This window comes from Tasmannia lanceolata, unplaced genomic scaffold (genome assembly GCF_043159265.1).
Source record: "Tasmannia lanceolata isolate RefF3 unplaced genomic scaffold, GAP_Taslan_0.1 ptg000006l, whole genome shotgun sequence".
Classification (NCBI taxonomy): domain Eukaryota; kingdom Viridiplantae; phylum Streptophyta; class Magnoliopsida; order Canellales; family Winteraceae; genus Tasmannia; species Tasmannia lanceolata.
In genome coordinates, this window is record NW_027518683.1 from 1,320,965 (window position 1) to 1,334,150 (window position 13,186).

General features: G+C 43.1%; 1 protein-coding gene across 1 annotated transcript; it reads right to left on the reverse strand.

Moving 5' to 3' along the window:
• Window positions 1-5,301: 5,301 nt before the first annotated feature.
• LOC143878109 (uncharacterized) lies at window positions 5,302-10,531 on the reverse strand. Its single transcript, XM_077380430.1, has 2 exons — window positions 10,340-10,531; window positions 5,302-6,476 (listed from the first exon to the last, which is right to left on the reverse strand). The coding sequence occupies exon 2, from the start codon at window positions 6,403-6,405 to the stop codon at window positions 5,302-5,304; it is 1,104 nt and encodes a 367-aa protein (XP_077236545.1). The 5' UTR covers window positions 6,406-6,476; window positions 10,340-10,531.
• Between the last annotated feature and the right edge of the window lie 2,655 nt (window positions 10,532-13,186).

Below are 13,186 nucleotides of genomic sequence, written 5' to 3' on the forward strand. Positions count from 1 at the left end.
TTCATATTCTGCCATATTGTTGGTGCAATTGAATTGTAACTTAACGGCAACGGGGACATGCTCATTTCGAGGCGACACAAGCAATGCCCCTACTCCTTGTCCTGTTTGGTTTGCTGCTCCATCAAAATAGAGGGTCCAACCAGTTTCTGGATACTCATCTTCAACCATCATGATCTCTTCATCTGGGAACATCGGCTTGAAATGCTGACTTTCTTCTCGGGGTGCTTCCGCCAATTGTTCAGCAATGGCTCGGCCCTTTACTGATTTTTGGGTTACATGAGTGATGTCAAATTCAGACAACAATAATAACCATCTGGCAGTCCTGCCTGTCAGGGCTGGTTTTTCAAAGAGATACTTCAGAGGATCCATCCTTGACAAAAGCAGGACCTTATGTGATAAAAGGTAATGCCTGAGTCGCTGAGTGGCCCAAACCAAGGCTAAGCAGGTTTTTTCTAGGACAGTATACTTTTGTTCATACTCCAACATCTTCTTGCTAAGATAATACACAGCCTTTTCATGCTTGGTTTCTGGATCTTGCTGTGCTAACATACAACCCATTGTGGTTTCTGTTACTGACAAGTAAAGCAGCAATGGATGCCCCGGTATCACTGGTGCTACTATCGGTGGCTCAGACAAACTTTGCTTTATCTTTTCAAAGGCCTGCTGACATTCCTCTGTCCATTCTTTGGAAGAGTTCTTCTTTAAGAGCTTAAAGATAGGTTCACAAGTTGATGTCAGATGAGCGATGAATCGCCTTAGGAACTGTATCCTTCCTAGGAATCCCCGAATTTCCTTCTCGGTTCTAGGCGGTGGCATCTCCTGGATAGCCTTAATCTTCTGAGGATCTACCTCTATACCCCTTTGACTCACCATAAATCCAAGCAACTTACCGGAGGTAACCCCGAACACACACTTGCTAGGATTCAGGCGAAGCTGGTATTTGAGAATTCTTTCAAAGAACTTCTTAAGGTTCGGGATATGATCTTTCCTTTCCTTGGCTTTTACAATCATATCATCGACATAAACTTCGACTTCTCTATGTATCATGTCATGGAGCAAGGCTGTAGCTGCTCTTTGGTATGTCGCACCGGCATTCTTAAGACCAAATGGCATTACCCGATAGCAATATGTCCCCCATTGTGTAATGAACGAGGTCTTAGCCATGTCCTCGGGTGCCATCTTAATTTGATTGTAGCCCGAGAAACCATCCATAAAAGATAGTAATTCATGCCCGGCCGTATTGTCCACCAAGATATCGATATGTGGTAGAGGGAAATCATCTTTTGGACTTGCCTTGTTCAAATCCCTGAAATCTACACACATTCTCACCTTTCCATCTTTCTTCGGTACAGGTACTATATTTGCGAGCCATTCTGGATATTCCACCACTTGCAGAAATCCAGCATTCAACTGCTTAGTAACCTCTTCTTCTACTTTCAGGACCCACTCAGGCTTCATTCTCCTTAGCTTCTGCTTTTTAGGTTTAATCCCAGGCAATAAAGGTAGCTTGTGCTGAACAATGTCTTCGCTCAACCCGGGCATATCTTTGTAGGACCAGGCAAAAACTTCTTTATATTCCTTAAGTAGGTTTATTAATTCATCGCGCTCTTCAGAGGATAGAGTATTTCCAATTCGTATTTCCTGTATTAAATCTTCTGTTCCGATGTTTATAATTTCGATTTCATCTTTAAGAGGCTGGGCTCGGCGCTCCTCCTCTTGTTTGAGCATATGCTGCAATTCAAGGGGAGTTTCGTCGATCCCCCCTTCCTCATCTGAGGAGGGAGTGTTATCATTATTATTAAAGTCAGAAGCAAACACAGAGACATACTGAGAATCAGATTTCATTGAATTGAAAGAAGTTACATCATTATCATTGGACTCATCCTGAACAGGTTCAGGATTCACATAGTAAATAAACTCAGAAAATGACTCGCCTGGACTAGGCACTGACACTGATTCACTCGACTTGACTAGACTTGACTTAGCAATAAAATAAGATGGAAAAACATCAGAACTCCAGTTTGAAAGATTTTCTGTTGCAGGTGCAATCTGACTCTGAGGTTCAGTAAAGGTATCATTACTCTGAATAACTGCCACTAGCATATCTTCACAATCTGTCTCTTCTTGTTCTTCAGAATAGTAATCAACATCAGGCACATTTTCTTCAAACAAAGATTCCAGCACATCTGGCTCAAGGTAGACTAACCAGTCCTCAACAGTTTTCTCAACATAATATATCGGCGGTTCTGTTTCTGGGAGAGTAAGGCCACTGAATATTTCAAAACCGGGTATCATGATCCCTGTCACTGAGTCATACCATGGTTCAGAAAACCCATAGTATGGAAACGTCTCACCTTCTTTGATAAAATGACCATTCATTGATAAGGGATATGGAGCCATTAGGAGTACCCTTCCGGTGCGGCGGATTTCTTCCTTCAATTTCAACAATTTTTCCATGGCTTCCTCCTCCTCTTCAGTAGGTACATATCCAAGACCGAAAATTCCATGGTTTGCTTTGATTGGGCGCCAGTGAGATGCCTTGCTTGGATCACGGCCCAAATTCATACCAGGGAAGTAGTTCATTTTTCTCATCATCTTGGCCACCACAGAACTGATGGCGAACGGCAAACACAACTCCTCCCGAGAGGCATCCTTGTAAGAGATAACAGCAACCTCGAATGCGAAACCATTCAAGTTGTAGTCATCTGCTTTTGCAACTAGAAGGATCAAAGTTTCTCCTGTCATTTGCCCTATTTCTGGCTCTTCATCACCTCTGACAGTGAACAACTTCCCATCTTTAATGAACTTCAATTTTTGGTGAAGGGTTGAAGCGACAGCACCTTCCTTATGCAACCAGGGACGTCCTAGAAGCATATTGAACGAGGCTTTGATATCAATAACTTGAAACTCAACCTCAAATTCTTGACCGCCCATAACGATCTTGGTGGTGAGGACTCCGACCACATTTCTTCGGGTATTGTCATATGCGAGGATACCAAGGGTTGATTCGGCAAAATCAGTGGGACCGAAACCCAAGGTAATGGCAGTTCTTAATGGACACACATTCAACGCGGATCCGTTATCTACCAACACAGATGGTACTTTCTTGCCTCCACAAACAATAGTGACATGAAGAGCTCTAGCATGATTCCGACCTTGAGGAGGCAGCTCTTGATCTGAGAAACTAATGGCCCTGGTGGCCTGGGTTAGAGCAACAACTTCAGCCAGTTGCTCCGGAGATATCTCTGAGGATACCTGTGTTGTATTCAATTCTTTTAACACAGCCTCTCTGTGTTTCTTTGATGCTATCAATAATCCCCATACAGATATAACAGCCTGAGTTTTCTTTAACTGCTGCACAACTTCATCATCTGGATCTTTCACATATTGCGGCTCCTCTCCTCGAGCCAATGCCCCTGGATTTTCGACTCTCAATTCAACAGGTTTGAAAATTCTTCCGCCCCTTGTCACATGTCTGACTTCATCCAATTCAGGCTCATCATAAGTGATAATTTGAGGGACTTGTGGCTCATAGGTGATTACCAAGGGAGGTACAGACTCTCTTAGGTGTGATTCATCACAGAATATGATTTGGGGTTCAGAGATGGGTTCTAAGGCACATATGAGGGTAAGAGGGTCAAACTCAGGATCTCCTATGGTTATGGCATTAACGGCAGCAGGAGGATTTGCATGACCAGGTAATGGGTTTTGGGTGACATTGGGTCTTGGCTGGAATGCAATGACTTTCTCATCAATGAGTTTCTGGATTCTAAATTTCAAGGCAATGCAGTTGTCAGTAAGATGACCAGGACCTCTGTGGTACTCACAGTGTAGGTCAGCTCGCCAACTTGCAGGTAGAGGATTGGGGGGAGGCCGGATGGCAGGTAAGGTTATGCGACCTGAAGCAAGACACTGCTTAAGCACCTCTGAAGATGGAATGGGAAGAGGGGTAAATTCTACCCGGGTTTGTTGCCGAGGTGCGGTTGCGGTTTGAGCATAGTCCATTACTAAAGGTTCTTGGGACCTAGAGGATTGAGCATTGGAACGGGAAATACTATTGACTTGGGCTGGAGGGGACTTTTTGAAATCTCTGGGGTTTGGGTTGCTACGGTTGAATACACCTTGAGCCATAGCCTCCTCTATCTGGGTGCCAGCCACGATGAAGTGTTTGAAGTCTGGATAGTATTGCAAAGACATGTGATACTGGAGCTGGGGGGAAATATTTTTCATGATTATCTGGACTTGTTCTTCCTCAGACGGGCGCTCCATCATCTGAGCTGCTATTCTCCTCCATCTTTTCACAAAAATCAAAAAGGATTCCCTCAAGTCTTGCTTTGTTCTCTCTAAATCCTTTCTGGTGATTTCTGTCCCATCATCATATTTGAATTGCCTGATGAACTGCTCGCCGATATCCTTCCATGTCCTGTAACGAGTCTTGTCCAAGACCATGAACCATCTCCTCGCAACCTTGGTTAGGGAAACTGGGAACAATTGAGCCATTTGCTCAGAAGATAACCCTTGAGGCTGACACATGATGGTGAACATTTGCAAATGTGTGATTGGACAACCCACACCATCATATTTGTCGAAATCGGGCATTTGAAAATTGGCAGGAAGGCGAATTTCGGGAAATAAAGTAAGATCACTGGGATTGAAACCACCCTGGTCTTGAAACTGAATGTCTTGAACTTTCCTGGTAAGAGTCTCTAATTTCTCCATAACAGACTTATCAACCATGGACTGAGAAGGCCTACTGTGATTCTCGCTGTACTGCTCTTTTTCTAAGTCTTCTTCGACTTTATCAGGGATATTGATGAACACTATTTGGGCAGGTGCTACTGGAGTAGCTGCTTGGCGCATAGGCCCTTTATCCTTGGACAACGACGGTCCCAACTTTTCAGAAAGCTGAGCCTTGATAACTCGGTTTTCTTCTTTGAGTTCTTGAAGCTGTTGGAGAATCAAGGTAAGAGTATCGGTAATAGCAGCGGGTGGAAGACCATCTTGGTTGTCTGCCATTGGTGAGGATGAGGACGGGAAAGAAGGAGATGCTGGGGTTCTTAGAGAAGGTGGCGGAGAAACAGATTTCCTCTCTAACCGCGAAGAGACCCGAACCCAAGGAGTATTAGGGTTAGCTATGATGTTTATTGCCCTGTAATATCCGAAAGACATATTTTAAAATCAGAGAGAAGAATAGACGATGATGCACACATAGACAAAGATAATGAAAGAGAAGGATGGACTTTATTGATCAATCATTAAAATTTGAGTACATGGTTCAATCTTTCAAAGATAAACATGGAACTAAGCATTCTTTTTAGACTTCTTCTTCGGACGACAATCTTCCTCAACTGACTCCTTTAAAGGTTTGATGATTCTTGCATCCCAAGCAGATGAAACAGCTTTGACAATCTTGGGCTTGAGACCCTCAGGCGGATAGAAATGATGAAGGGGAGGCACAATGGATTGCTCCCTTCCATACTGACGCTGAATCCTGGCAGGAACATAAAAGGAAGTCTTTTTGAGACCAAGAAGGCGAACGTAGTTAGCTTCTCCGGTGTTGAAGACAGCTTCTTGGATTCCGGGAATTTGCCAATAAATCTGATCTTCTTGGCGAGAATTTAACCATTCAACCCAATCGCTTTTATGATCGAAAGAAACATCATGACGCCATTCACTGAAGGTGTATAACGTATGATCAAAATGGACAGGAGCTGCAATTTTTAGCTTGTGGCATAACCACACTTGAAGTAATGCAGGACATCCTGAGAAAGACCCAACGAAAGAGCGAATATAAGAGCTTGGACCTGAACTGGCACGAAGGTGAGCCATATCATCCAATCCATTGAAAGTTTCTGCAAGCATAGTAGGAATTGGATTGGCGCCACGATCCATTTGATCAACGAGGTCCAGAAGAACAGCTGACGCAAAGCGAGAAGGCTGGACAGTGAGGAACCTAGCAAAGGAGCAGAATCTCAAAGCGCGCCGTCGAGCTTTTTGAATATCAACAGCACCAATGTATCCAACAGGAGGGTAAATGTCAATCAGTCGCTGCATGGACACTTCTTGGCCTTTCATGAAAGAGTTCATGGATTCATCTGGATTATCCATCAAGCAAAGGAACAAAGGACGATAATCTGGAACACAGGATGGCTTCACTAGAGGGCCATCCACAGGATATTCCAATAAGGCACACCATTCTTCAAAGGTGGGACACATTTCTTGGTTGCCAAAACGGAAGACATGATGATCGGGATCCCAACACTCTGATGCGGCATAGAGTAATCCCCAATCGAGCTTGATGGTTGCCACGTAGCCGAAGAGATTTTTCTCTTGTTCACTTATGGCGTAGATATGGGATTCTCTTAATGTACCACGGATCCAATCAAGAATTGTACGAGTAGACATAGTGCCCGTAAGCCAAGAGAAGGGATATAAGAATGATCAGGATTACATGAACACGAGATTAGGATAAGTTCCTGCCAGTACAAGGAAAGTATGAATACATGATCGAATCACACGATAGAAGAATGAAAGGCATACGATCGAAAGATTAGATGAGATAGCATAAGATTGCTTTCAACGGATAGATCAAGAATGACTAATCCTATGAGATCTTTGGAAATGATAGGATTTATATCCTAACCCCTAAAGGAAATTTTTTTTTTTTAATCTCGCACATTTTAACAGTGTGACCTGAAGGCATCAACCCTAATCCTAATCAAGCGGAGTGGAGAGAGGATCTCGACTCATGACTTTGTTCGTGTACCTAGGACCGATCGTAGCCATTGGAAGATGGTCTACGGCCTAATCTAGACACAAATAGGCAGGATATCCTAAACTAGGCTCACACACGTGATGCACATGTGTTCGTATACTACATGCATGTGTGGGTTAATCTAGGGGTAAGGCCAAGAGTTCCCTTAGCGCGAATCCCTGTTCGATATACTGTACCAGTGTCCGGCGTATCAGTACGTGAACAAGAGATCCGTTTACGTACCATAATGGTACTAGGCTAAGGGTGGAATGCTTCTCTAGCACAGAGGCACCAGGTGATGAAATCCCAGTCAACCATGCTAGATAACACTCCGGGTTCCTAAAATAGGACGTGTGTGCACGTGAGATGCAGAGTTTAGATGCAAGTGATGTAAGTGTGTGCAATATGTTTGCGCAATCTATGATGCCTTCAGGTTTTGTTAGATTAAGTTTGAGTAAAGTGTGATGAGAAAATAAAACAAGACAAACTAATCTAACAAGTATAGAGTTTTTATGAGCCAATTAAATTAAATTCAAATGAATTATCTTTTGAAATTTTAATGAAGTTAGGTGGTCCCCAGCAGAGTCGCCAAACTGTGGTACCTAGCCCGTGAGGGAGTGTGGGGCGCGAGCCGCCACGCGCTCTCTCTTGGTCTCTCGTATCCACGCGATTGGCGTGTGTTTTTAATTGTTGATTGTAATTCGTCTTTTATGTGAACTTGGGATCACTAAGGCAATCCGAATTCCACACGAAAGAGACTGACAGAGTCGCCACCTAGATGTGGGATCTAGGACCCGAAATTAACCAGAAATCTAGACTCGCTACCTGGTTACGAGAATGGAAGGTATGGGGAGTTATCCGCCACATGCACCATTCCTGCCCGATAATCGGCCTTCGATTCCAAAAGCTAACTTTTTTAAATTTATTTTAAATGGCTCATTCAACTCTATGTTAATGTGCGAACTAAGTGACATGCATCCTATGATCTAATTTCAATGTGAATCCTAGATGTGTATCTTGATTTATTAATTTGTCTGGATTCATTCTAAGTGAAAGTTCTCCTAGAATTCTAATTTCATGGAAAGCCCTAAATGATTTGATTAAGCATTTACAAGAAAATTAATATCCAAAACACCACAATTTGTTGTGGTGCCGACTCGCGGGTGGTATGCCGTCAGACATCCAAGCTGCCTACGTACCCAAGCCTCACTGGGATCAGAGTCGACGTAGTTCGGTGTACCTAAGCTAAGCTACTTATACCTAACTCAACTAGGACACCGACCTAGACGGGATTGACTGTTTCAACAGTTTTAGGAGAAGTTATTTAATTCAAGTTGAGGATTTTATTATCTTAGGATTTCATCTAAGATGCTATATGATTCTCATCTAAATGCAAATGGTCCCTTAGACTAATGCAGGTTTGCCTACATCCTAGTTTACTAGGCTTGTCCTAGGGAAAGATTGGGTGACTAGTGTAACTAGACCTATGGCACGGTTGCTATACATAGCAAACGTCCGTGATGAGGCTGGACTCCTAACTCTAGGACTCCCTAAAACCTAAGACTCCCTAAAACTTAGGACACGACACGACACCGGTGTTCCTAAATTGGGCTCTAAGGGTCCTTACGACGGAAACCGTAATCCAACGGTTCCGAGAGACACGAGGTGAATCGATTTCAGTTCTTGAGGTTAGTGAAAAAAGGGATGGAAGAGATGATGAAATAGTGTGAGGGAATGAGAAAGATAGAGAAAGGTGCGACTGAACTTGGGAGTACCAAATTGCCTACGTACCCCGCGATGGGGATCAAGCCACACGTAGTTCCGCTGGGGAGGTTGCTTGGATTTTGGAAAACAGGATTGGTATTTGGATCAGGAATCGGGTTTGTATTTGAGCATTGGACTTGAGATTCAGAAACATTGATTTAGCAATGGGATTTTGGAATTGGGAATTTGCATCAAAGAATTGAGCATATAGGAATCATCAAGGGTTTGAATTTTGGGAATTCAAAATGGGCGGGCTTATGAGATTCGGTCAAATGGATTCAGACATGCGACTCAGATTGTGTTGGGATATGACTTGGTTAGGCAAAAGGGAGGAAGTTCTATTAGGTGTAAAAGGGCATTAGTAGAATAGGGGAATGACTCGGTTGTGACATGGAAGGCCGCAACTTGGTCGAATGCGACTCGGTTGCATTGGGATGGGTTGATTAAGGAATTGGATTGAGTCAACTAAGGGGAGAGTCCAATCGGTTAAAGAGGTTGAGCATACTCGACTAGAGAGTTGGGTCAACTCGACTAGGGAGGTTGGCTAGAGTTGACTCAGTTGAGCTGGGTTGGGATCCCACTTGGATGGATTGTATTGGGGCGATTTGACTTAAGCTGCAGGTGGCCTGGCTGGGTTAGATTTAATGTAACCAGATTTATGGATAAATGGTGTGCCTCAGTGAGTGGACAAAGGTATGGCTTGGGTTGATGTGACTCGGTTGAGTTGTGCTAGGGTCAGGTTAGGTGGGGTTAATGGTTGAGTTGGATTGGATTGGGTTAATGGTCAAGGTCAAGTGCGGGTTGACTTGGCTTAGACTGGATTGGAACTGGTTGAGCGTGGATTGGGGTGCGGCTTGAGGTTTGGGTGGTTGGAGTATCTTAGGAACCAATAGGGCAAAGTGGCTCTTAAGGGGAATGAATTAATTGGGCCGAATGGGCCCGATGGCCGGGTTAACTGGGTTGGCCGGGTCTATTGTAGGGGTGTATGAGGGTACTGTTGGGTGGATGAATGAAAGGCATGTGGTGTATGATGTGTGGCTATGGTTATAGGGTTTAAGGCTTATGGGTATGGGTTTAGGTGTGGTTAATGGTTAGGTTGGATTGGGTTAATGGTTAGGGTCAAGTGAGTCGGGTCTAAGTTAGGAGCAAACCCGAGACTAGCCATGGTCTAACTAGGAGGAAGCAGGGTACAAACCAGGGTGCGGACCAGGGTGCACCAGGGTGCGAACCAGCAGGGAACCAGGGTGCGAACCAGCAGGGGAACCAGGGTGCAACCAGCAGGGAACCTGGGTGCAACCAGCAGCGAACCTGGGTGCAACCAGGGTCTAACCAGAGTGCGAACCAGCAGGGAACCAGGGTGCGAACCAGCAGGGGAACCAGGGTGCAACCAGCAGGGAAACCAGGGTGCAACCAGCAGGGAACCTGGGTGCAACCCGCAGCGAACCTGGGTGTGAACCAGTATCGAACCTGGGTGCAACCAGCAACGAACCTGGGTGCAACCAGGGTCTAACCAGAGTGCGAACCAGCAGGGAACCAGGGTGCGAACCAGTATCGAACCTGGGTGCAACCAGCAACGAACCTGGGTGCAACCAGGGTCTAACCAGAGGCTAACCAGGGGGAACCAGGGTGTGAACCATTAGGGAAAAATAAAAATGAAGATAAGATGGGTTAAGAGAAGAGGGAAACATGTATAACTTCAAAGTCTACCATCAAGAAGAATGAGTAAAGATTGATCCTAGATGCTTCCTAACATGGTTTTTCTTTTAAAGTAAAAGATATGCATGAAAACAGACCCTACATAGAATTGAAATAAATGCCTACCTCTTTGAAAACCCACTTTGTGTTTGATTTTTCTTTGATGTTAATTCCTTGAAGATGATTCCTTGCTTGATAATGACTGCTTTTGATATATATCACCCAACGTATCACCCGATCCGGCAAGGATGGCCGAACTCTTGAAGAGATGAGGGAGAGGGATGAATTTTCTAAGAGAGGGATTCTTTTTTTTCTTCTCTCTTGGATGGTGGGATGAGAGGGTATTTATAGGAGAATGGGATAGGAGGTTAGGTGAGGTTAGGTGAGGTTAGGTAAGGTTAGGTGAGGTTAGGTAAGGTTAGGTGAGGTTAGGTGAGGTTAGGTGAGGTTTGGGTGGTTAGGATGAGAGGAGAGGTTAGGTGAGGTTAGGTGAGGTTTGGATGGTTAGGATGAGAGGAGAGGTTAGGTGGTTTTGGATGGTGAGACCCAGGTCAAGATCTGTCATTGATCTAACGATTTACGGAAATCGGGTCTCGGAATGGAATCAGGGTCCGGGCTATGAAGTGACCCTAGCTTATTTTGTCCCGATTGATGATCCGTAAAGTCAGATCAAGATATTAATGACCTAAAACATATAAATCAATGATAGAGGGGGTTCTCACATGGATTTAACACACTAAATTCACTAATCAGGGTATTTTTCAATTTTTCGGATCTAATCATCTCACCAGGTACATCTCTTTATCATTTTGTTTTTTTTCAAAAAATTTGAGGATGGATCAATATATTAGGTTATTGTTGGTTAAAGTAAAGCAAAATGTGGGTGTCTACAGTTTTCAATGGTTTTATTTATGATTTCAATCATTTGAAGGCTTTCACTTGGGGTTTCAATGGTTTTCAATGGTTTCAAAGCGTTTCATTTAGGGTCTCAATGGTTTCATTTAGGGTTTCAAAGGGTTTCATATAGTTGGTATTTCGGCATGTCGGGTTTCATTTCGGGTTTGAAAGGGTTTCAATGGTTTCATTTAGGCCACGTTTGGATACCCACAAGATTAAGATTTGGATTCAGTTCATATTTTGAACTGGATCTGATCCTTTAGATTTCCAAATCAGCTATCGTGCAAAAAATTTCGATTTTTAAATCTGTTCTGCGAGATATTATTTGGAAATCAATATTTGTGGCAACTTCCTTCACTGTCGCTGCTCCGGCAGCAGCCCTCCCTCCCTCTCTCTCTTTCTCTCTCTCTCTTAAAACATGATCATGAGGATGACTGATGTAGTTGTATCCAAAACTCAAATCCAAATCAAAATACAAATGCATGAGGTATCCAAACTGGCCCTTAGGGTTTCAAAGGGTTTCAATGGTTTAGGGTTTCATTTATGGTTTCAATATTTTCATTTAGGGTTCATTATGGGTTTCAATGGTTTTCAATGGTTTCACTTAGGGTTTCATTTATGATTTCAATGGTTTCAAGGGTTTTAATGGATTCATTTAGGGTTTCAATGGTTTCAATGGTTTGAAAGGATGTCAATGGTTTCAATAGTTTGAAGGGTTTAAGTTAGGGTTTCAAAGGGTTTCATTTAGGGTTTCAATGGTTTCATTTAGGGTTTGAAAGGGTTATAGTTGTTTATTTTGGGTTTTCAAGGGTTTCAAAGGGTTTCATTTATGATTTGAAAGGGTTTCAATGCTTTCATTTACGGTTTCAAAGGGTTTCAATGGTTTGAAGGCTTTCACTTGGGGTTTCAATGGTTTTCAATGGTTACAATGATTTGAATGGATACTCTATGCAGTAATACTGATTCCAATTTTCTAAAATGTGATTCGAATTGTTGTATTAGTGGTTCCATGGATCCTCTAACATCGGTTTGAAGTGGTTCAAAGTCTCTAAAGAATGGTTTTGTTCGAAGTCTGTAAATGTTTGTAAATTCAAGTATCTATATAGTGTTTCCATGTGTCTAATAATAACTAAATGTGGTTCCAAGTATGTTATAGTGCATCTTAGTTATTTCAAGGGAATAATACTGTGTTTGAAGTATCTTCTCCTTCAAGTATCTTCTCCTGCTTTCTACAGATAAGAACCGGAAGTGGTTCCCTTTTTATTTTTTGAACCCCTGAACAACCTAAGCCAAAAACCGTATATGATCATGCCACGCGCGAAGCACGTGAAGAAGAATGTGACTGTGCCCGAAGGTCCTTCCACTCGCAAACAGCATGGGAAGGCTATCCATGAGCCCTCCCCTCCTACTCCTCCCGCCGACGAAGCCGAAAATATGGGCGTTGAAGATGAGAACCTCGAGGTCGGCTCCGCCATGGCGGCATCCTCCCTCCGTCATATAGAAACCAAGGGATACTTCGAGGTAGGAAAATCGTTTTTTGAAGATCTCACAGTTTATGATGTTGAATCCCTATTTCTAACCTTTGGATGGGTCAATTTCCTCAAAATTCACAATGAGTCGTACCCGACTCTTGTGAAACAGTTCTATGCCAATTTCTGACTCGACGAAGATTACAAGTTCTTCCACTCCACAGTTAATAATAAAAACTTTCGTATGACCATCAAAAAGTTTTGTGAAGTCGCCTCTCTTCCCACCACAGGCGACGAAATGTACTTTTGGCCTGGTACAATGAATGACTTTGGTGTTTATATGGTTGATTAAAGAGGCTATTCTCAAAAAACATCATCACCATACCTAGGTCATCATCATTTTGAATGTCGTATAACAAGATTTGATATGGATCCATGACATATCGACATTTTATAGATAATGAGACGCTGGTCCTGTGGTCCCAATTTTTTGGTGAACTAGAGATTGAAATTCTGAAAATTTTATATGGCAATTCACAATTAAAGACATATTTGTCCTACCAATATATTGGAATGATACTTCATCCTTCAAGTACCCATCAACGTA